General features: G+C 34.7%; 1 protein-coding gene across 5 annotated transcripts in view; it reads right to left on the bottom strand.

The window, feature by feature from the left end:
* The window catches only part of ctbp2a (C-terminal binding protein 2a), a 128269-nt gene that overhangs the window by 27981 nt on the left and 75373 nt on the right, over window positions 1-24915 (bottom strand). For 4 of the 5 annotated variants that reach the window (XM_056476639.1, XM_056476638.1, XM_056476640.1 and 1 more), the window contains 2 exons: window positions 3745-3899; window positions 821-965 (listed from right to left, as the gene is read on the bottom strand). In XM_056476639.1, the coding sequence (XP_056332614.1) occupies window positions 821-965; window positions 3745-3899 (300 nt within the window). Of the gene's footprint in view, window positions 1-820; window positions 966-3744; window positions 3900-11816; window positions 12232-24915 lie in introns of those variants that run through there. The other variant, XM_056476641.1, reaches the window with a different exon arrangement.

The raw sequence follows: 24915 nt of genomic DNA, 5'->3' as shown, positions 1-24915 counted from the left end.
TTGATGCCAAATTCTGACCCGACCATCCAAATGTTGCAGCAGAAATCGAGACTCATCAGAGCAGGCAACATTTTTCCAATCTTTTATTGTTCAATTTTGGTGAGCCTGTGTGAATTGTAGCCTCAGTTTCCTGTTCTTAGCTGACAGGAGTGGCACCTGGTGTGGTCTTTTGCTGCTGTAGCCCATCCGCCTCAAGGTTCGACATGTTGTGCATTCAGAGAAGCTCTTCTTCAGACCTCGGTTATAACGAGTGATTATTTGAGTTACTGTTGCCTTTCTATCAGCTGGAACCAGTCTGGTCATTCTCCTCTATCCTCTGGCATCAACAAAGCTTTTGCACCCACAGAACTGCTGCTCACTGGATATTTTCTCTTTTTTAAACCATTCTCTGTAAACCCTAGAGATGGTTGTGCGTGAAAATCCCAGTAGATCAGCAGTTTCTGAAATACTCAGACCAGCCCATCTGGCACCAACATCCATGCCGCGCTCAAAGTCACTTAAATCACTTTTCTTCCCCATTCTGATGCTTGGTTTGAACTGCAGAAGATCGTCTTGACCATGTCTACATGCCTAAATGCATTGAGTTGCTGCCATGTGATTGGCTGATTAGAAATTTGCATCGACGAGCAGTTGGACAGGCGTACCTAATAAAATGGCCGGGGAGTGTACTTCTGGTGCATCTCAAATTATTTTCATATAAAACGTAGAAACACACTTTTTTCTTGCAATTATAAGGGACCCTTTTCTTCTCTGAAACCCTTTCAGATTTTTACTGTATTGTACAAATGCCTCCATCGTGAGTAAAAGCAGAGCCTCTCACCCATCTCTCCAGCTGCTTTAATGTCGATGTTGTCGTATCCGCTGCCGATACGGATGATGATCCGGAGAGCTTTGAACTTCTCCAGGTCTTCTCGGGTCAGTGTGATGGTGTGGTACATCATTGCACCCACCGCCTCGTTCAACACCTGCACACACACACACACGCGCTCATGAGCATCACAGAAAAAGAGCACATGGGTGTAATGCATCCAGATTTCTTGACTAACCGCATCTGTTTAATGTTTATCATATTTATTTTATTTATTATTATTTTTAGTTTTTGTTTTTTTTTATATTTATTTTGTGTTGTCACTTGTCACTTTATGTACACTGGAAGCTTCTGTAGCCAAAACAAATTCCTTGTGTGTGTGAAGCACACTTGGCAATAAAACTGATTCTGATTCTGATACACTAAATCAATATTTTCTGCATTAGTGACTCTGATAAGTGGATCAATATAACAAGAGTGACCGCCTGTAGAAACATGTGCTTCTTTCTTTCTTTTCTTTTGTTTGTTTTCTTTCTTTCTTAGTTTCTTTCTTTAAATTTTCTCTTTCTTTCGTTCATTCTCTTCTTTTCTTTTGTTTGTTCTCTTTCTTTCTTTCTTTCTTTAAATTTTCTCTTTCTTTCGTTCATTGTCTTCTTTTTGTTCATTTAATTCTCTTCTTTTCTTTAGCTTGTTCTCTTTCTTTCGTTAATTCTCTTCTTTTCTTTTGTTTGTTCTCTTTCTTTCTTTCTTTCTTTAAATTTTCTCTTTCTTTCGTTCATTCTCTTCTTTTCTTTTGTTTGTTCTCTTTCTTTCTTTCCTTCTTTCTTTCTTTCTTTCTTTCTTTCTTTCAATTTTCTCTTTCTTTCGTTCATTGTCTTCTTTTTGTTCATTTAATTCTCTTCTTTTCTTTAGCTTGTTCTCTTTCTTTCGTTAATTCTCTTCTTTTCTTTTGTTTGTTCTGTTTCTTTCGCTTTTTTGTTCTCTTTCTTTCGTTCATTCTCTTCTTTCGTTCATTCTCTTTCTTTCGCTTGTTTGTTCTCTTTCTTTCATTCATTCTCTTCTTTTCTTTCGTTAATTCTGTTTCTTTCGCTTTTTTGTTCTCTTTCTTTCGTTCATTCTCTTCTTTTCTTTTGTTTGTTCTCTTTCTTTCTTTCTTTCTTTAAATTTTCTCTTTCTTTCGTTCATTGTCTTCTTTTCATTCATTTAATTCTCTTCTTTTCTTTAGCTTGTTCTCTTTCTTTCGTTCATTCTCTTCTTTTCTTTCGTTCATTCTCTTCTTTTCTTTCGTTCATTCTCTTCTTTTCTTTCGTTCGTTCGTTCTCTTTCTTTCATTCATTCTCTTCTTTTCTTTTGTTTGTTCTGTTTCTTTCGCTTTTTTGTTCTCTTTCTTTCGTTCATTCTCTTCTTTCGTTCATTCTCTTCTTTTCTTTCGCTTGTTCTCTTTCTTTCGTTCATTCTCTTCTTTTCTTTCGTTCATTCTCTTTCTTTCGCTTGTTTGTTCTCTTTCTTTCGTTCGTTCTCTTCTTTTCTTTCATTCGTTCTGTTTCTTTTGCTTTTTTGTTCTCTTTCTTTCGTTCATTCTCTTCTTTTCTTTTGTTCGTTCTCTTCTTTTCTTTTGTTCGTTCACTTTCTTTAGTTCTCTTTCTTTCGTTCATTCTCTTCTTTTCTTTTGTTTGTTCACTTTCTTTAGTTCTCTTTCTTTCGTTCATTCTCTTTCTTTCGCTGTTTTGTTCGCTTTCTTTCATTCATTCTTTTTTTATTCTGTTTCTTTCGTTCATTCCCTTTCTTTAGTTCTTTTTCTTTCGCTTGTTTGTTCTCTTTCTTTCGTTCGTTCTCTTTCTTTCGCTGTTTTGTTCGCTTTCTTTCATTCATTCTTTTTTCATTCTGTTTCTTTTGTTCATTCCCTTTCTTTAGTTCTTTTTCTTTCGCTTGTTTGTTCGCTTGCTATCTTTCTTTCTTTCTTTCATTTGTTCTCTTTATTTTTTCTTTCTTTCTCTTGTTTGTTCTCTTTCTTTTTCTCTATCTATCGTTCATTCTGGTCTCTTTCTTTTTCTCCATCTTTCATTCGTTCTTTCTGTTTCTTTTGCTCGTTCTCTCTTTTGTTCATTCTTTCGTTCTCTCTTTCTCTCCCTCCCTCTTTCTTTCTGTATTCCTTCTTTCTCTCTTGCCATAGTGGCAGAACGTAATATTTTACAGCTATCTTGCAAGATATAGTATTTAGCTTTAAGTAGCTTAATTATGGTAAATAGCCAAGTTAGGCTAATTTGGCAAGTCATTGGACAACAGTGATTTGCTTTTTAGCCAATCAAAAAAACAACAACAATAATTTCTTAAGGGCGCTAATAATAATAGTTATCAATAATAGTTATCAAATATATATATCTTTGTTAACATCACTTGAGAAACATTTGAAAAATAATTAATATTTCAGAGCAAATACCGTAATTTAAATCAGTTTATAAATTTAATCTAGACATATAAAAATATATATAACGTGTAAAACATATATAGACAAAAAGACACATTTTCAATACTGAGAATGTCTGAAAAAATGTGATTTGATCAATTAATCAATCAAATTTATCAATACATGAAATGAAAACCCTGTATTAAACATCTAAATTAAAAATCCAGAAACAAAACAGTTTTATATTAACCTAGTTCATATATTTACTAAGACGAACAATACTTGTACAGCATTTATTAATTATAGCTCAACATTTACTAATGCATTATTAACATTAAAATCGATGCTTGTTAACATTAGTTAACGCACAGTGCGCTAACATGAACAATGAACAGCATTTTCATTACACTAACATTTACAAACACTGTAATACATGTATTGTTCATTCTTCAGGCAAGTAAACACATTAACAGTATTATGAAGTGTGACCAAAATACCCACTCGTATGCTATTAATGCCGAAAACAAACCTTCTCATGGATTTCCTGCGTAGACTGTGCATCACAAAATGCCACGGTTGCCAAATCCTTTAGGATGGGCATCTCCACAGTACAGTCTCTCCCATCCAGCAGAGCCACCAGCGGCCGGGGGTGCATGGGGCCGTTCATGATCTGAGGCCTTATACCTGCAGACACACATGCAGACGTCAAACACACACCCGCCAGTCCTGTTGTCATGCAGATTACAGCACTCGGCCAGAGTTATGATCATTACAGCTCATTTAATAGCCTGTGGGGGGAGTGTGTGTGGGGGTGGGGGGGATGTCTTGCTCGCCTGTTTCGTGTCTTTTACACTCTCCGCCGTCTACTTAAAAAAAGGACTTCAAATCAGAATTATTAAGCAGGGTATTATGAAATAATAATTGTGTGTGAGATGTTGGGGGGATCTCGGGAGGGGAACGGGAGCGGATGCGAGAGATCAGGGGGTCTGGCAAGCGTTAAATGAGCACTGGACACATCAAACGGAAACACAAATGACATGGTGGAGCCATCGCTACATCAGAGCGGGAGAAATCAGACGGGGGATGGATAGAAACACACATACTCACACACATTCATTCTGTCACTCACTCACACACACACGTATTTAAGATTTTATTCATAGTCTCTGTGATTTTAATTGGCTTACATAATTAATTATATTTAGAAATTTAAATATAAAAATACATATTTATGGTGTTTTTCTGCTGCTATATATATATATATATATATATATATATATATATATATATATATATATATATATATATATACAGTATATATATAGATATATATATATATATATATATATATATATATATATATATATATATATACAGTATATATATATATATATAGATATATATATATATAGATATATATATATATATATATATATATATATATATATATATATATATATATATATATATATATATATATATATATATATATATATATATATATATATATATATATATACACACACACACACAACAGTTCTGTCTGGTTCTTGAATTTGATTGGCTGATAGCAGTGCGATATTCTGCTTAACAACACTCGTACCGCCTCTTCACCCTCCACAGTTGGTCAAATATCGCTGCTGTTGGACAACATAATTTACTTTTGAGGCTTTTTTTAGTCAGGAATGTAGTTGTTTAGATTGCAACTATGCCGTTTATTTATAAGGATAGTGTCTATTTTAAATATTTATATATTTAATATTCGGCAGCCATTAGCCTGTCACTGAGCAGAGCAAAGACGGTTGACATTGTCTATCCACAAGATGGCGACAGAGGCCGCATAATAAGCCGCTAATTTCAAACTATAACTGATCAAATCATTAATAAACTGGTAAGTGACAAGTGAAGTCGATCTCTCTTTTTTTGTGTTGCAGTGCTGTATTTATACTATAGTAATTGTAGTGTGTTGAGTGTGAGATGGGACTCACTCTTTGAATAACCAGAGTTATTTTTTGGTCGGCCAGCTGTTTGTTTATAATGAGTCTCCCGTTTTTGTTACTGCAGACTAGTTCAGTAAAAAGAAAGATAGAAGAAATGCCTATATGTGTTTAGCGTATTTTTCTTATTGCAAAACCCAACAGTAATCTGGTAGTGTTTGCTTTGCTTTAGCTTTTTCAGGGTTAATTATTGTGATCTCCCGATTGCAGCAGTAAAATACTGGGAAATCTCTGTAGACTGATGGCATTTAATGATGTTCAGCATTATAAACTTAAAATGTGAGCAAAATCACCTGTTTTATCATCACTTCAGACATTATGCTAGAGAATCATTCAAATACTAGCTCTAAAGTGACGTTTGTGAAGTAGCACAAATTTCTGCTGTTCTGACGTCATCTGCAGATGTGAATGAATGGCGGAGGAAAGTAGTTCCTCTTACAACAGGATTTTTCAGACTCTCTCTGTTTGATTTTCTTTTTAATATACACAATTATGCCGTCAAACTGTTACACAAACTCAATATCACACTCATGCCATATGGCTGTATACCATCACTGCTGGGACACTAAGTCACAGCCATTTCGCACTGCTACAAGAGTGATATATATATATATATATATATATATATATATATATATATATATATATATATATATATATATATATATATATAAATAAGAGGTGTAAACCTATAGTGGTCTCACGGTTCGGTTACGATTATCATGCCATCGATTCAGTTCAATTCGATACCTCAGTGCATCCCGGAGCATTGACGATGCTCTCCATAAACAATTTTATATTTTACTTCACAGGCACTGTTCACTAATGAGTGACACTGATAAATTGCAGCAGCGCAGTGTTGCCAGATTGGGCGGTTTTGGATAGTCATTTCGGTGGGTTTTGGATAGTTTTTGGGCTGGAATCAGTCAGCTACATCTGGCAACACTACAGCGGCGATCACAACAGATCCATGATAGACGCGGCGGAGAAAACTCGCTTGTGTCTGTATCCAGAAGTATCACTGTAACAGCCGAGAGGAGAGGAAAAGTCATGCAGCCGGTCAAATAGGCCACAGTGAGAGAAAGAGAAATAGAGTTTACTTTCATTCTCTCAATCGCAGTGAAATAGGGGCTTCTGCTGTATGTGTCAGTGAAAGACTGTCCAGCAAACCCACACGCAGTGAAATTGTGCACAGTTTCTGCATTTTTAAGTAGTTGGAGCTTTGTAAATACTCGCGATCGCCTCTCTCACCATAGTAAGCTACAGTGACACAGCGCATATGAGATAAATGACGTCAGTACATAACCGGTTATGATTATTACTGAATCGATACCGAATTGTCCGCGTCTGCATCGTGGTGCATTGAAGAAACAATAAATTTTGACACCCCTAATATATATATATATATATATATATATATATATATATATATATTTTTTTTTTTTTTTTTTTCTTCCACGAGTACCATGCAGTGTAGTTTCATTCCACATGACCTCTTCTGTGAAGGACAATACTGAAAAAAGCTTTAAGTTTTTAAAGAGAACACACACACACGTATTAAAGCTTTTATTCACTGAGTGTGATTTTGATTTAAACTGTCTTACATTTTTTAGATTTTGATATTTATGAACCATATAAGCTTTATTTATTTCAGTTTTTATGGTGTTTTTTGCATCTAAAGGGGTTTTTCATAAAAATATACATATTTTAATTCTCAGTAATGTAATTTCTTTTGAATAACATCTTCTGTGATGTTTTAAATGACGATAAAAAAAACCTGAACACACACACTTAAGCTTTTACTTATTTCCTTTGTGATTTGAATTGGCTTACATATTTTATACATTCATATTTTGATATTTATGAATCATGAAAGCTTAAGTTATTTATTTATTCAGGTTTTTATGGTTTAAGCCACTGAGGTGTTTTTCAGAATTATTCTTTTATATTTTTTCCGCAAAATAATTTCATTCTGCATTACAGTACACCTCCTGTGATGTTATGAAAGACAATAATAATGCGAACTTGAACACACACACACACACTCGGACACACTCACAACCATTCAATGTTCACACAACCGTGCCGACTGTTCATTTTCCAACCCATAAACAATTTCGGAGCTCAAGCAGCCTGCTCTGAAAGCTTTTTTGGACAAGAGAAGCAAAGGCAAAGTTAAACTCAGTGATTTTTAAACAAACAGAGCCTGAGCTGGAGAAGTACACGGCCATTATCCAATCAGAGGCCAACAGGGGGAATTATCCAATCAGAGAGCGGCAGGGGAAATCTGGGTCCAATCCTCCGCCGACAATCCATGGGCATCTCCACATTTACTCTGATCACAGAGCACAAAAGATCCTGACAAAAACCATTGATTTCTGAGACGCAAGGCTTTTTATTTGTTATCGCCATCACAATTTCTCTCAGTCTCTCAGCAGTTTTCTCTCTGCGTAGAGCATTCAGCTGAAAATGAAAAACCCAGGTGACTTTCTCTTCATCCTTGGAACATAAAGTCAGATTTCTATGATATTTTTAATTCAAAAAGGTTGACGATTCCATAAAGAATCCTTTAGAATCCATAAAATGTTCCATAAATAAAGATGATTCTTTATGGTGTTAAACGGTTCTTTAGATCAACCAAATTCTCTTTTTTTTAATGGTTGAAGGACTGTTCATAAAAGAAAGACTTCTATCACATCAATGCAAAAATCCAATTTAAAAAGACATAAACTGAATCCTTAATTCTGATTGGTTGATGAACTAAGGCGTAGAATTAATAAGTTCTAAGCAGGATCATATTACAGTTGCACATTACTGTAATTGAATCAAGTCAATTAATGTGCTAGATATTCGTTCATTTTCCCTCGGCTTAGTCCCTTTACTCATCAGGGGTCACCACAGCGGAATCAACCACCAACTATTCCAGCATATGTTTTACACAGTGCATGCCTTTCCAGCTGCAACCTAATACTAGGAAACAATATACACACGCATTCACACTCACTCACTACGGACAATTTTGTTTATTCAATTCACCTATAGCGCATGTCTTAGGACTGTGGGGGAAACCAGAGCACCTGGAGGAAACCCATGCCAACAAAGGGAGAACATGCAGACTCGACACAGAAATGCCAACTGACGCAGCTGGGACTCGAACCAGCGACCTTCTTGCTGTGAGGTAACAGTGCTAACCACTGAGCCAGTGTCGCCACTGTGCTAGATATATATATAATAAAAAAGGGGAAAAAATGGCAAACTATTTAAGTGAAAACTTCACCTTCACCTTTTATGTGAAGCTGCTTTGACACAATCTACATTGTATAAGCGCTATACAAATAAAGGTGAATGGAATTGAATTTTAATTAACTAAATTAAATTTTAATACAAATGGAAAGCACAAATATTTCTCTGCCCCTGAGAGTTTCAATAAAGCTTAAATTTCTCACTAGTCAGACATTTCGTCTCTGTTTCTGAAGCAGCTAAACTTACAAGATTCACTTTTAGAAGAGATGCAATAATTCTATTAATTAAGAATAGGATGAGAAAAGTAAGAGAAATAGTCTGACATGTAATACTTTATGATATTTCTTATGACCCGCAAGACTATATTAGTCCAAAAAAAATCTATATAGCTCTACACTACCTGACAAAAGTCTTGTTGCCTATCCAAATTTTAAGGAACAACAAATAATAACTTGACTTAGTTGATCATTTAGTATCAGAAGTGCTTATATGAAAGGCCTCTAGATTACGCTTATTTTACCAAAATAAAACATGATCATGCCTTGATTTCTAATGATTTAATTAGGACAGTAAGGTCTGACTTTGTTTAGACAAAAGTCTTATCACTTAACAGAAATAATGTACAGTATAGAATATAAAGTCATGGTGCAGTGGAAAACGAATGAACATTGTGTATGACTCCCATGAGCTTGGAGGACTGCATCCATACATCTCTGCAATGACTCAAATCACTTATTAATAAAGTCATCTGGAATGGCAGAGAAAGCGTTCTTGCAGGACTCCCAGAGTTCATCAACATTCTTTGGATTCATCTTCAATGCCTCCTACATTTACCCCAGATATGCTCAATAATGTTTAAATCTGGTGACTGGGCTGACCAATCTTGGAGCACCCTGACCTTTTCTGCTTTCAGGAAATGTGATGTGGAGGCTGAAGTATGAGAAGGAGCGCTATCCTGCTGGAGAATTTGCCCTCTCCAGTGGTTTGTAATGTAATGGGCAACACAAATGTCTTGATACCTCAGGCTGTTGATGTTGCCATCCACTCTGCAGATCTCTTAACGGCCCCATACTGAATGTAACCCCAAACCATGATTTTTCCTTCACCAAACTTGACTGATTTCCTTGAGAATATTGGGTTCATGTGGGTTCCAATAGGTCTTTACAGTATTTGTGATGATTGGGATGCAGTTCAACAGGTGATTCATTGGAAAAATCTACCTTCTGCCACTTTTCCAAATGATCAACTAGAAGTCAAGTTATTATTTGTTGCTCTTACAACTGGGATCAACAACAAGACCTTTGTCAGGTAGTGTAAATAAGATATTTTATGTGCAAAAAAACTTGACAAATGTCTTGTTCTGATCATCACTTACTATAATTACTAATTTACCAATACTATTTATAATAACAGCTGGCCATCAGCTATTCCTATACTTACTTTCAGTACTAATGTCTAAATATTCTTGAAATCAAGACACAAATGTGAAAAATGTATCAAAATGTATGCTTAAAACAACAAACTAATGTGGTTAGAAAACAAGTTTGCAGTTTATTTACCATACTAGCAGACTATTATTTAATGAATAAAGTCAAATTAAATACATTTTCAGACACCTAAACGTAATCTTATTAAATGATTTAGGAACGTTCAGACAATTGTATTACAAAACAAGACAAAGATCCTAAGTAGGCCTGTTATGATATCTATTTTTTGTTGTACGATATATTGCACCAAAATATATTGTGATAAACGATGTTATTGTCATTTTATGCCATTCATTCTATAATGCCAAAAGGACAATGTAATGTAATCACAATGCAAGTTCACTCTTCCAAAGAACATATATTTTATTCTTAAGAATATTTAATCACAGTAATTTTAGCAATTTAATAATTAGGCATTAGAATCAGAATGTAAAAAATGCAGATCCTAAATAAATAAATAATAATAAATGTTAGCAAAAAGTGCAAGATTAAAAAGTAACAGAGGCTGCATCTGCTACCAGACCTATTTTTAGTTGTCAGAGACCAACATGATGGCTATAAACTAAAGTAATTTAAAGTAAATACTATAGTGTTTTTTTAACCATACTGACACTGACACCTCCAATAGAGATAGAGGTGTTGCACAATCAGCTAAAATGTTGCTAGAATAGTTTATGTATGGGCGAAATATATCGCATCACCAAAAATGATTGAGCTCATGTCCATGTGTTGTGCAACAAGTCGATATATTGATTATTGTGACAGGCCTAACCCTAACTAAAAAACATTTAGTTGTAGTCCTGTGACCAATCACAATACTCAAAGTTCAATTACGCAAAGTGAATGAATTAAATCAAAGCAAATAAGAAATCAGCCTACATTCATGGTGTTTCAAAGCTGCTCAGAAACAGCACCTTGAACATATTACCAAACATCTCCACTAGTGTTCAACAGATGAAATTAAAATCCAACGCTGCACAAAACGAAGGTGAGTAAATAATGAGGGATTTTTCATTCTGAATGCACTATCGCTTTAACGTAGGAGAAACTAATGAGAGCGAGAGAGAAACGTAATACTCTCTTTAAAATCCCATGAACAATAAAAGTCTGTAAAAACAAAAGGAAATGAGGAGATTTTTCCATGGAGCTGCGTTGACGTGGATCTGTGTGTGTGTGTGTGTGTGTGAGTGTGTTAAAAATGGCAGGGTGTACATCACACTGTATGTGTGAGTTTCCCCACCTCTTGCTTAGGTGTGCCGCTGTGATTTTAATAAAAGAGTGTGTGTGTGTGTGTGTGTGTGTGTGTGTGTGTGTAAGTGTGCGACAAGCAATCTTGCACTGGAAAAAAAAAGCTGGCAGCCAAGTGCCTCACCTCACTGTCAACTGCTGCTTGTGGTTACCAAGCAACCTCATCTCTCACCGTCACACAAACATAAGTACACACTTGCACAAATGAAACACAAATGCACAAACAAACAAACTAAAAACGTTGACAATGCTAAACACACTTCTCTGCACCCAATCCAACAAACACTCGCAAAAAAAGCAGCTGAAACTTGCTAAAAAAAGACCCGAAATAAACCAGGTGCATACGTGAGTGTCTAATAAGAGTGTATCTGTGCTGCGTCACTTTTTCTGCTCACTCTCTCTCTCCACCCCTCCTGATCTATTAGCCAAACACATACATACACACACACTAATAATGAGTCACAATGCACTGTGTGTTTGCACACGTGTATGTGTGTGCAACATGCCAAACTAGTTTGCAGATGTGTCACAGACAGCAGCCAAAACATGCACTTGTGACACACACACACATATACATGCATGAAAACGCACACAGTTTTGGGCAATTTGGGAAACATGCGTCTTGCCTGGAAAATGCTGCCTCCACATTCCTCCCATGAAGAGCAGCCCAAAAAACGGGGGAGAAAAAAAAATGGAGGGAGGCGGTATAGAGAGAGGGAAAAAAAAAATGGTTCTCCTGTGATTGTGTCCTGGGGGTCTCTGTCTGTCGCTCACTCCCCCATCCAAGAGAGATTTCAGCTGGTCTACTCGCTCAGGAGTCTGCCGTTCTCGCTCCGCACTCTCGGTTTGTCCATCTTGATTGCCGTTTTTTTCATCCCCCTCTCTCTCGTCTCATTTTTAGCACAAACCTCTCAAGGTGAAAGAGGAGAGGAATAATTACGCCTGGCCGAGTCGAGGAGAGGGTCAAAAATTCCCTACACGAGTGCCAGCGCAAACGAGTAGTGCCGTTCCACTCCTCACGCTTCCAATCACTCCCCCTTCTGTTGCTCTTTTTTTTTCCTAGACCCACTCCTTTTTTCCCCCTCCCTCGACCGCACTCCCTCGCTCTCAAATTTATGATTTGGAGACCACAGTGGTTAGAGACTGCCAGCCTCTCCCTTCCACTCACATCTCTCTCTTTCTTTCTTTTATTTTCCTCCTGCTCTTTCTGCCTTTATTCACCCTCTCCCTGCTTGCTGCACAATTACGGTCACTTCTGTCTGTTAAAATGCTATTTATTTGGCTTGTGTAATGTGAACAGAGTGAGTGATTGTGAAAATGTAGGTTAGAGGGAAATAGTTGACTGAAAAAAGGCAGAAATGAAAGTGCAAGTGAAAAAAATGTGACAAAAGAACAAGCAAAATGATTGAAAGAACATCAAAGTAGGGAAGGGAAGAAATCTAAACGTGCTAATTAAGGAGAATGTTAATGTAGATCAAACGAATCAACAAACAAACAAGATGAATGGAAAGTTTACAAAACAAATGAAGCTTTACTAAACAAATAAGAGTGAATGGATGATTAAAAAAAACAAAAATGGGGAAAAACATCAACTAATAAAAATTAAAGAATGTCAATGAATGGATGAACAAATGAATGAGTGAAAGGACAAAAGTACAAACATATGAATGAATAAACAATTAATTAAACAAAAGAAACAATAACATATTAATAAAAAATAAATAAACATGCTAGTAAAACATCACCAAATAAATGAACATGAATAAACTAATGGGCCGAATAACTGAATGTATGAATGAATGAATAGATGAATGAATAAATGAAAACAAACAAAATAATTAAAGAGCAACTAATGACTAAAAAAATGATGGATGATTGAAGAAAAAACAAAAAGGGGAAAAACATCAACTAATAAAAAATAAAGAATAGATGTCAATGAATGGATGAACAAATGAATGAGTGAAAGAACAAAAGTACAAACATATGAATGAATAAACAATAAATTAAACTACTACATATTAATAAATAAAAAATAAACATGCTAGTAAAACATCCCAAATAAATGAATGTGAAAAAACTAATAAGTCGAATAACTGAATGAATGAATGAATGAATGAATGAATGAATGAATGAATGAATGAATACAAACAAAATCATTAAAGAGCAAACTAATGACCAAAAATTAATGACAGTTTACAAAACAAATGAAGCTTTACTTAACAAATAAGAGTGAATGGATGATTAAAAAAAACAAAAATGGGGAAAAACATCAACTAATAAAAATTAAAGAATGTCAATGAATGGATGAACAAATGAATGAGTGAAAGGACAAAAGTACAAACATATGAATGAATAAACAATTAATTAAACAAAAGAAACTACTACATATTAATAAATAAAAAATAAACATGCTGGTAAAACATCACCAAATTAATGAACATGAAAAAACTAATGGGCAGAATAACTGAATGTATGAATGAATGAATAGATGAATGAATAAATGAAAACAAACAAAATAATTAAAGAGCAAACTAATGACCAAAATAAATAAATTAATTAAACAAAAGAAACTACTACATATTAATAAAAAATAAATGAACATGCTAAAACATCACCAAATAAATGAACATGAATAAACCAATGGGCCGAATAACTGAATGAATGAATAGATGAATGAATAAATGAAAACAAACAAAATAATTAAAGAGCAAACTAATGACCAAAAAAAATGAATGAAAGTTTACTAAACGAATGAATCTTTATTAAACAACTAAGTGTGAATGGATGATTGAAGAAAAAACAAAAAGGGGAAAAACATAATTTAATAAAAAATAAAGAATAGATGTCAATGAATGGATGAACAAATGAATGAGTGAAAGAACAAAAGTACAAACATATTAATGAATAAACAATAAATTAAACTACTACATATTAATAAATAAAAAATAAACATGCTAGTAAAACATCCCAAATAAATGAATGTGAAAAAACAAATGGTTCGAATAACTGAATGAATGAATAAATGAATGAATGAATGAATGAAATACAAACAAAATAATTAAAGAGCAACTAATGACCAAAAATTAAAGAATGAAAGTTTACTAAATGAATGAAGCTTTACTAAACAAATGTGAATGGATGATTAAAGAAAATGTTTGAACAAAGAATGAAAAAGAGGAAAATACCAAATAATAAAAATTAAAGAATAGATGTCAACAAACAAATGAGTGAAAGAACAAAGTACAAACATATGAATGAATAAACATTAAATTAAATGAAAGAAGCAACTACATATTAATAAACTAAACAAATAAACATGCTAGTAAAACATCCCCTAACAAATGAAGAGGAAAAAACTGATGGACCAAATAAATGAATGAATGAATTAATTAAAAACAAATGAACATAGAGAATTAATCACAAAACACAATAATGACCAAACAATTTAACAATGAAAAAAATGAATGAATGAAAAAAAAATGAATGAATGAAGACATTTGAAAAATGAACAAATGCAATTAATCAAACAACACATAAATGGCATGAATTAATGAATGAATGAATAAACGAATGATGTTTAAAAAAAATAAACAATGGGAATTATTCAAAAAACACTACTGATTGAACAATAAAAACATTGAATGAATGAATGAATGAATGAATGAACGAAGACATTTGAAAACAAAACGAACAAAGGCAATCAAATCAAACAACACAAAAATGGCACACAATTGAATGAATGATGTTTGAAAACAAACAAACAATGGCAATTATGCAAAGAACACACTAATGATTGAACAATGAATGAATGAATCAATGAATGAAGACATTTGAAAACAAACCAACAAAGGCAGGTTATCAAACAACACATAAATGGCACAAATGAAAGAATGAATAAATGAATGATGTTTGAAAACACATAAACAATGGGATTTATTTAAAGAACACACTAATGACCAATCAATGAAAACAATGAATGAATGAATGAATGACATTTGAAAACAAACGAACAAAGGCAATTAAGCAAACAACACATAAATGGCACAAATGATTAAATGAATGAATGAATGAATGATGTTTGAAATAAAACAAACAATGGCAATTAATTATAGAACACACTAATGATTGAACAATGAAAACAATGAATGAATGAATGAATGAATGAATGAATACATTTGAAAACAAACGAACAAAGACAGTTAATTAAACAAAACATAAATGGCACAAATGAAAGAATGAAAAAATTAATGAATGATGTTTGAAAACAAATACACAACGGGAACTATTCAAACACACTAATAACCTATCAATGAAAACAATGAATAAATGAATGAATGAATGAATGAATGATGTTTGAAATAAAGCAAACAATGACAATTATTTATAGAACACACTAATGATTGAACAATGAAAACAATGAATGAATGAATGAATGAACACATTTGAAAAGAAACAAACAAAGACAGTTATTTAAACAACATAAATGGCACAAACGAAAGAATGAATGAATGAATGAATTAATGAATGATGTTTGAAAACAAAAAAACAACGGGAACTATTCAAACACACTAATGACCTATCAATGAAAACAATGAATGAATGAATGAATGAATGAAGACATTTGAAAACAAATGAACAAAGAGAATTACTCAAACAACACACAAATGGCCAATCAATGAAAATAATGAATTTAAAAAATGAATGAATGAACAAAACATTTATAAAAGATTTAAGATTTGAATATACAAAATGGAACAAATGACCAAACAATGAATGAATGAATAAATAAATGAACTAAAATGCATAAACCAAAACCTAAACAAAACATAATTATTGAACATCAAATAAATGCTTGAACAATCAAGCAAGCGTTTGAACAAACAAAGGCATCGAAAACTAAAGGATATCAAATTGACAAAGCCTACTAAATGTGCAACCAACAAAACAAATGAGCAAACCAATTAATAAACACTAAATGAATAAGAAAGGCTGAAAGCAAACAAAGCCCACTGAACGGTGCAAACACAAAGCCATGTAGCAGCTCATGTTGTGTACAGGAGAGCGGAGTGAGTGATTTAAGCCACTTAAGACCAAACGAACACACACAGAGGCCAACACACGCCGTCCCAAATCACATAACAGGATTTCCCGCCGAAAGTCAAGATATTCGCTACACTTTCAGAAAAAATACACACACAGAAAGGAATTTAAATCAGTGCAGCAGTCGCCACATGAGCGGAGGGTCACATAACACACAGCTGGTCAATACAGATCAACACAATTAGTCTGAGATAACACAATACCAACTTTACACGGGACATACCACGGAAAACAGGATTTACACTGCACATTTGATATAAAACACTGTACAGTTGAAGTCTGAATTATTAGCCTGCCTGTATATTTTTTCCTCCATTTCTGTTTAATGGAAATACTTTTTTCAACACGCTTCTAAAGATAATAGTTTATGTAATTTTTAATGACTGATTTCTTTTATCTTTGCGTTGTTGTTAAATGATTAATCGTGACCAATTGAGAACAAAATAAAAGTGTATATTTACGTAATATGTGTGTTTATTTGTTATGCATACAGCTGAAGTCAGAATTATTAGCCCCCCAAAATTATTAGAATTATTATTTTTTTCCCCAATTTCTGTTTAAGGGAGAGAAGATTTATTTAAACACAGGTTAATTAGGTTAACTAGGCAGGTTAGGGTAATTAGGCAAGTCATTGTATAATGATGGTTTGTTCTGTAGACTATCGAGAAAAAAATTGTCTCAAAGGGGCTAATAATTTTGACCCTAAAATGGATTTTTAAAAATTAAAAACTGCTTTTATTCTAACCGAAATAAACCAAATAAGACTTTCTCCAGAAGAAAAAATATTATCAGACATACTGTGAAAATTTCCTTGCTCTATTAAACATAGTTTGGGAAATATTTAAAAGAGAAGAAAAAAATCAAAGGGGGGCTAATAATTCTGACTTCGACTGTATATAAAATGTAGACGTTTACATCAATATACTTCACCAAATTCATTCATTCATTTTCCTTCGGCTTAGTCCCTTTATTCATCACGGGTCGCCACAGCGGAATAGACCGCCAATTTATCCAGCAAATGTTTTATACAGCAGATTACCTACGCCAACATGGGGAGAACATGCAAACTCCACACAGAATTACTAACTCGAACCAGTGACATTCTTGCTGTGAGGCAACAGTGCTAACCACTGAGCCACTGTGTCGCTCATAATTTGTATTATATACACATATATATTTTAAATGTAAAAATAAACATTTTCTTAAATATATACGCATGCATGCGTGTATTTATATATACATAATAAATATACACACGCACATATATTGTCAAAACAAACTTTTATTATGTGATTATTCTTTGCCCAGCGTGAACTATTTTATATATAAATCTAAATAAACATTTTCTGTACACGTATATACATATATACATGGATGTGTGTATTTAATTATATACACAATCAATATACACAGTAGTACTTCCAAAATTATTATCTAAACCAATGGTCTCAAACTCAATTCCTGGAGGGCCGCAGCTCTGCATAGTTTAGCACCAACCAGGGGCGTCGCTAGACCCCCTTTACTGGGTCATGTGCCCAAGTAAAAATCGCCAGTGCCCCAGTAAATGCTTTTTTAGATACGATTTACTTTATATGCAAGTGTATTTACTAAAAGTGGTAATGCCAGAATAAAGACCGAATCAACGCTGGTTAAAGCAATGTAGTTTCAACAAAAAGCAAACTGAGCGTGTGCGCAGAAAAAAAACACCCGCGCGCCTCACACACTGCTCCCTCTTGACGCTGACGGGCTGCTCTACTCCTAATGTAAGTCCTTGAATATGCATGACGAAAAAATAGCCGTGCATGCTCACGCGCTGATTATGCAGAGGTGTCGGCATCCAGTGAGTTTGCAAGTCGACAAAACAAAGTTTAAATAATATGATGGTGATCTTACTTAGACTAAGCATGCCTCCTGATACATATTTTGTTTACATGAAGCAAAAAGGAGGGATGACGAGTCAGTGAGACTTAATAAACTTAATTCTCAGCCACGAGGCTGGTGTAAGACAACACACAACAGATAATTCTATAAAACATCTTTTTATATTTGATAGAATTGTCTATATAATTTCATTCAAATTAAATTAACATGCAAACGATTTCTTAAATTATCTTAGCATCACTCCAGTTGTGTCTTTAGATTGTTTTTCATATATATCATTTATATATATATACACAAATCTAAAAATTAAATAAAAATATATTAATAATATATATATTTGTTTTATATTTCGCAAATGATGTTTAACAGAGCAAGGAAATTTTCACAGTATGTCTGATAATATTTTTTCTTCTGGATAAAGTCTTATTTGTTTTATTTCGGCTAGAATAAAAGCAGTTTTTAATTTTTTGAAAGGTCAAAATTATTAGCCCCTTAAAGCTAAAACGGCCTACAGAATAAACCACTGCCATACAATAATTTGCCTAATAACCCTAACCTGCCTAGTTAACCTAGTTAACCTAGTTAAGCCTTTAAATGTCACTTTAAGCTGCATGGAAGTGTCTTGAAGAATATCTAGTCAAATATTATTTACCGTCTTTAAGTCTAGCAACGGCCCTGGCTTCAACCACCTCCAAATCACACCATGCTTAATAGTCTCTAGTAGTCCTGAACACCTAGATTGTTTGGACCAGCTGTGTTTGAGTGGGGTTGGAGCAAAACTGTGCAGAGCTGCGGCCCTCCAGGAATCGAGTTTGAGACCTATGATCTAATCTAAGTTCGCAAACCTTTATTTTGTATGTGACTAGTTATGATCAGTCATTTAACAGCACTAGCTAGCATATCAGCTCATTAACATATGCTCACATCTGAGTCAAAGAAATAAGCAAATCTTTAAGCAAACGAATTAAGGAAAAGGCATTAATGCATCCAGAACAAATCATAGCAATAATATGAATAACATGAATGAGTGAATTTCAAATGAATGAATGAAAAAGACACATATTTGAATAAACTAATATGACAAAAGGTATTAATGTGTATATTTTTGTTCTTACACAAGACACACCATGAGTAACAAGGTTTTTCCTGCACATTCGACCAAAACAAGCTATGTATTCACAACACAATGCTTTCTCCAGGACAAACAGAACTATCGGAGCTTTCAGAAATCTCTGCAGTAATGAGTTCATTAACATATGACCGCCCACATTCGCATATCATCACTTTTTAGTATTCAGCAATTTGATAAACAACACTACACCGGTCGGTCAGTTACAACAGGAGGCATTTACATAAAGCCTTAAAGGTACAGAAGCAAAAAGCAGTCTGTATACCATGAGCTCCTGCGAAAAGGATCAAAGGGAAGGTAGCATGAAAATGTGCATGAAAAACTAAATTACCACTGCTTTTGAGGTATAAAACAGGCTTCAGAAGAGGGGGGACACGCTAAAAATAGCAAGAATATGGTTGGGCTGCACAATTAATAATAATAAAAAAATTATATGATTTTCTTTTGTGACTGTAGAGGAGAAATATTACAAGAGATTCATTTCTTTGTAAAATGTATGTGTAATAATAAAATCTTTAAGCAAACAATTCTGCATTGATCTCAGTATTCTCAAAATGCCTTGCTATTCTCTTTTAAACTGATTCTGAGATAGTTTTAACAGCAGCTCTAGGCTAGTATTTCACAGTAGATGGCACTTTAGGCTAGTCTCTAACATGCAGATGACAATTTAGGCTAGTATTTTAAAAGCATCTGCTGTTCTAGGCTAGTTTCTAACAGCAGATGATGATTTAGGCTAGTTTTTAAACAGCAGACGGTGGTCTAGGCCAGTTTTTAACAGCAGACGACAGTCTAGGCCAGTTTTTAACAGCAGACGACAGTCTAGGCTAGTTTTTAACAGCAGAATGGTGCTCTAATCTAATTTTTAACAGCAGAATGGTGCTTTAGGCTAGTTTTTAACAGCAGAATGGTGCTCTATGATAGTTTTTAACAGCAGATGGCGCTCTAGGCCAGTTTTGAACAGCAGTTGGCGCTCTAGGCTAGTTTTTAAACAGCAGTTGGTGCTCTAGGCTAGTTTTTAACAGCAGAATGGTGCTCTATGATAGTTTTTAACAGCAGATGGCGCTCTAGGCTAGTTTTTAACAGCAGTTGGCGCTCTAGGCTAGTTTTTAAACAGCAGTTGGTGCTCTAGGCTAGTTTTTAACAGCAGATGGTGCTCTAGGGTAGTTTTTAAACAGCAGACGATGCTCCAGCCTAGTTTTTAACAGCAGATGATGCTCTAGGCTAGTTTTTAACAGCAGATGATGCTCTAGGCTAGTTTTTTTTTACAGCAGATGCTGATCTAGGCTAGTTTCTAACAGCAGATGATGATTTAGGCTAGTTTTTAAACAGCAGACGGTGCTTTAGGCTAGATTTTAATAGCAGACAACACGCTAGGCTAGTTTTTTAACAGCAGACGACAGTCTAGGCTAGTTTTTAAACAGCAGAATGATACTCGAGGCTAGAATGGTGCTCTATGATAGTTTTTAACAGCAGATGGCGCTCTAGGCTAGTTTTTAACAGCAGATGGCGCTCTAGGCTAGTTTTGTAACAGCAGTTGGTGCTCTAGGCTAGTTTTTAACACCAGATGGTGCTTTAGGCTAGTTTTTAACAGCAGATGGCGCTCTAGGCTGGTTTTTAACAGCAGATGGCACTAGGCTAGTTTTTAATAGCAGTTGGCGCTTTAGGCTACATTTTAACAGCAGATGGCACTCTAGGCTAGTTTTTAGCAGCAGATGGTGCTCTAGGCTAGTTTTTAACAGCAGATGGTGCTCTAGGCTAGTTTTTAACAGCAGATGGCGGTCTAGGCTAGTTTTTAACAGCAGATGGTGCTCTAGGGTAGTTTTTTATTTACAGCAGATGCTGATCTAGGCTAGTTTCTAATAGCAGATGATGATTTGGGCTAATTTTTAAACAGCAGACGGTGCTCTAGGCTAGTTTTTAACAGCAGACGACACTCTAGGCAAGTTTTTAACAGCAGAATGGTGCTCTATGATAGTTTTTAACAGCAGTTGGTGCACTAGGCTAGTTTTTAACAGCAGTTGCTGCTCTATGCTAGTTTTTAACAGCAGTTGGCGCTCTAGGCTAGTTTTTAACAGCAGTTGGCGCTCTAGGCCAGTTTTTAACAGCAGTTGGCGCTCTAGGCTAGTTTTTGACAGCAGTTGGCGCTCTAGGCTAGTTTTCGACAGCAGTTGGCGCTCTAGGCTAGTTTTCGACAGCAGTTGGCGCTCTAGGCTAGTTTTCGACAGCAGATGGCGCTCTAGGCTAGTTTTTAACAGCAGATGATGCTCTAGGCTAGTTTTGACAGCAGATGGCGCTCTAGGCTAGTTTTTCACAGCAGATGCTGATCTAGGCTAGTTTCTAACAGCAGATGATGATTTAGGTTAGTTTTTAAACAGCAGACGGTGCTCTAAACTAGTTTTTAACAGCAGACGACAGTCTAGGCTAGTTTTTAACAGCAGATAGCGCTCTAGGCTAGTTTTTAACAGCAGAATGGTGCTCTATGCTAGTTTAACAGCAGATGGCGCTCTAGGCTAGTTTAACAGCAGATGCCGCTCTAGGCTAGTTTAACAGCAGATGTCGCTCTAGGCTAGTTTAACAGCAGATGCCGCTCTAGGCTAGTTTAACAGCAGATGCCGCTCTAGGCTAGTTTTTAACAGCAGTTGGTGCTCTAGGCTAGTTTTTAACAGCATATGGCGCTTTAGGCTAGTTTTTAACAGCAGATGGTGCTCTAGGGTAGTTTTTAACAGCAGATGGCGCTCTAGGCTAGTTTTTTTACAGCAGATGCTGATGTAGGCTAGTTTCTAACAGCAGATGATTTAGGCTAGTTTTTAAACAGCAGAAGGTGCTCTAGGCTAGTTTTTAACAGCGGACGATGCTCTAAGCTAGATTTTAACAGCAGACGACAGCAGAATGGTGCTCTATGCTAGTTTTTATCAGCAGATGGCGCTCTAGGCTAGTTTTTAACACCAGATGGTGCTTTAGTTTAGTTTTTAAACAGTAGATGCCGCTCTAGGCTTTAAGCTAGCTTTAAGCTAGTTTTTAACCGCAGATGGCAGTTTAGGATAGGTTTTTTTACAGCAGATGCTGTTCTAGGCTAATTTCTAACAGCAGATGACGCTCTGGGCTAGTTTTTAAACAGCAGATGGCGCTCTAGGCTAGTTTTTTTTACAGCAGATGCTGATCTAGGCTAGTTTCTAACAGCACACGGTGCTCTAGGCTAGTTTTTAAACACCAGATGTCACTCTAGGCTAGAATTTAAACCACAGACAGTGATCTAGGCTAGTTTTTAACAGCAGACGACAGCAGAATGGTGCTCTATACTAGTTTTTAACAGCAGTTGGCGCTCTAGGCTAGTATTTAACAGCTGATGAAACCTCTACACTAGTTATTAACAGCAGACGACAGCAGATGGTGCTAGGCTATTTTTTTTTACACCAGATGTTGCTCTTGGCTAGTTTGTTTCAGTAGACAATGCTCTTGGCTAGTTTTTTAACAGCAGACGGTGGTCTAGGCTAGTTTTTAACAACACATGGTTCTCTAGGCTGGTTTTTACAACAAACAATGCTCTAGGATAGTTTTTAACAGCAGACGATGCTCTAAGCTCTAAGCTGATGGAGTTTAAACCAACCTGCACATTATTCAGTCACAAGATGGCGCCAATAAGTCAAACAAATGCAAAGCTGACAAATGAAACCAGCTCAATGGAGCATACACTAATCTACACATTATTCATTTACAAGATGGCACCAAACAGTCAAAAAGGCAAAGCTGACAGAAACTAAACCATATGAATGAAGCTTACACAATTTCATAAAAAAAAACTAAAAAAACAGTCAAAAACCGCTGTGTGAAGGACAAGCAGATTCATATGAAGGTGGATGTATATGGATTTGAACGTATTCACTGATGGTGATTTGAAGTTCCCGGATGAGCCTGTGTTATTTAGCGGTTGTTATTTGAGAACAACACACCTTAGAATATTGCAACTGACCAATCAGAAGCAAGTATTCCACACAGCCATGAAATAATAAACTATAATATCAAATCTCATCTGTTGCACTACAGTGATGAGTAAGTAAACCTGGTGTGGTGACCAAACAAGAGAAAACAAACAACACGTAAACACAGATAATTATCACAGCATTCAATCTTCACTTTGAATCACACACACACACGCACACAGCAGATGTGATCACTCTCACTCCGGTTGGTTCCCAAAAATACTTTTTTTCTCCTTCTATTCATTAGTTTCACATTCTCTCGCTCTCTCCTTCTGTTAGTTCTCTATATGACAGGAGCCATCTGGCCTTCCAGAGCGAGAGATTGGACCAGGGAATGAAAGTTTTACAACACACACACACACACACACACACACACACACACACACACACACACACAGCTGTGTTTTGTTACACTAAAGACAGAGGCTCTTTATGAGGTGACAGTGCTTAACATCGAGGATAGAGTTACAGCAAACACACACACACACACACACACACACACACACAAACACAAACACACACATATACACAAACAAACACTCTCTCACAGAGTGCAAAATAAAACAAATACAAAAGGAAAATGCAAATTTATTGACATCAGTTAGTCACTGATTGCTTCAATATTCATTTCTTTTAAAATAAAATAAAATAAAATAAAATAAATAGAAAATTCAATAAAACGAAATACTAAAATTGAATTAAAAAAATTAAATGTAATAATAAATACTAATAAAATATAAAATAAAAAATAAATTAATAAAAATGTAAATTAAATAAAAATAAAATAAAATATTAAACAAATAAAATAAAAAATAATAAAATAAAATAAAATAATAAAATGGAATTAAATTAAAAATAAAATAAAATAAAATACTAAATAAAATAAATAAAAAACTAAATTAACCGGAAAATAAAATATAAAAGAAACAAAAAACTATTAACTGATGCGACGCAGTAGGTAGTGCTATTGCCTCACAGCAAGAAGGTTGCCAGTTTGAGCCTCAGCTGGGTCGGTTGGAGTTTCTGTGTGGAGTTTGCATGTTCTCCCTGCGTTCTCGTGGGTTTCCTCCGGGTGCTCCGGTTTCCCCCACAGTCCAAAGACATGCAGTACAGGTGAATTGGGTTGGCTAAATTGTCCGTAGTGCATGTGTGTGAATGAGTGTGTATGGATGTTTGCCAGAGATGGGTTGCGGCTGGAAGGGCATCCGCTGCATAAAACATACGCTAGATAAGTTGGCGGTTCATTCTCCTGTGGCGACCCCGGATTAATAAAGGGACTAAGCCGAAAAGAAACTGAATGAATGAATGAGTAAATTAAATAAAAATATTTCTGAATGCATGTGGTAGTTTTCTTTATTAATAATTATAATTTATTCTTTATTAAAAAAACATTATTTATTCTAAAATGTTAAAGTTATGATAACACAGCACAAAAGACATAAACTGAACTAAAATCTAATTAAATAATAAAATAAATAAATAAATAAAATTATTTATTATGAAATGCTAAAGTTATAACAACACTACAATACTACAATAATATAATATAATATAATATAATATAATATAATATAATATAATATAATATAATATAATATAATATAATATAATATAATATAATATAATATAATAAAG

Source organism: Danio aesculapii, chromosome 17 (genome assembly GCF_903798145.1).
Source record: "Danio aesculapii chromosome 17, fDanAes4.1, whole genome shotgun sequence".
Taxonomy (NCBI): Eukaryota; Metazoa; Chordata; class Actinopteri; order Cypriniformes; family Danionidae; genus Danio; species Danio aesculapii.
This window is presented reverse-complemented; position numbering and strand designations above follow the sequence as displayed.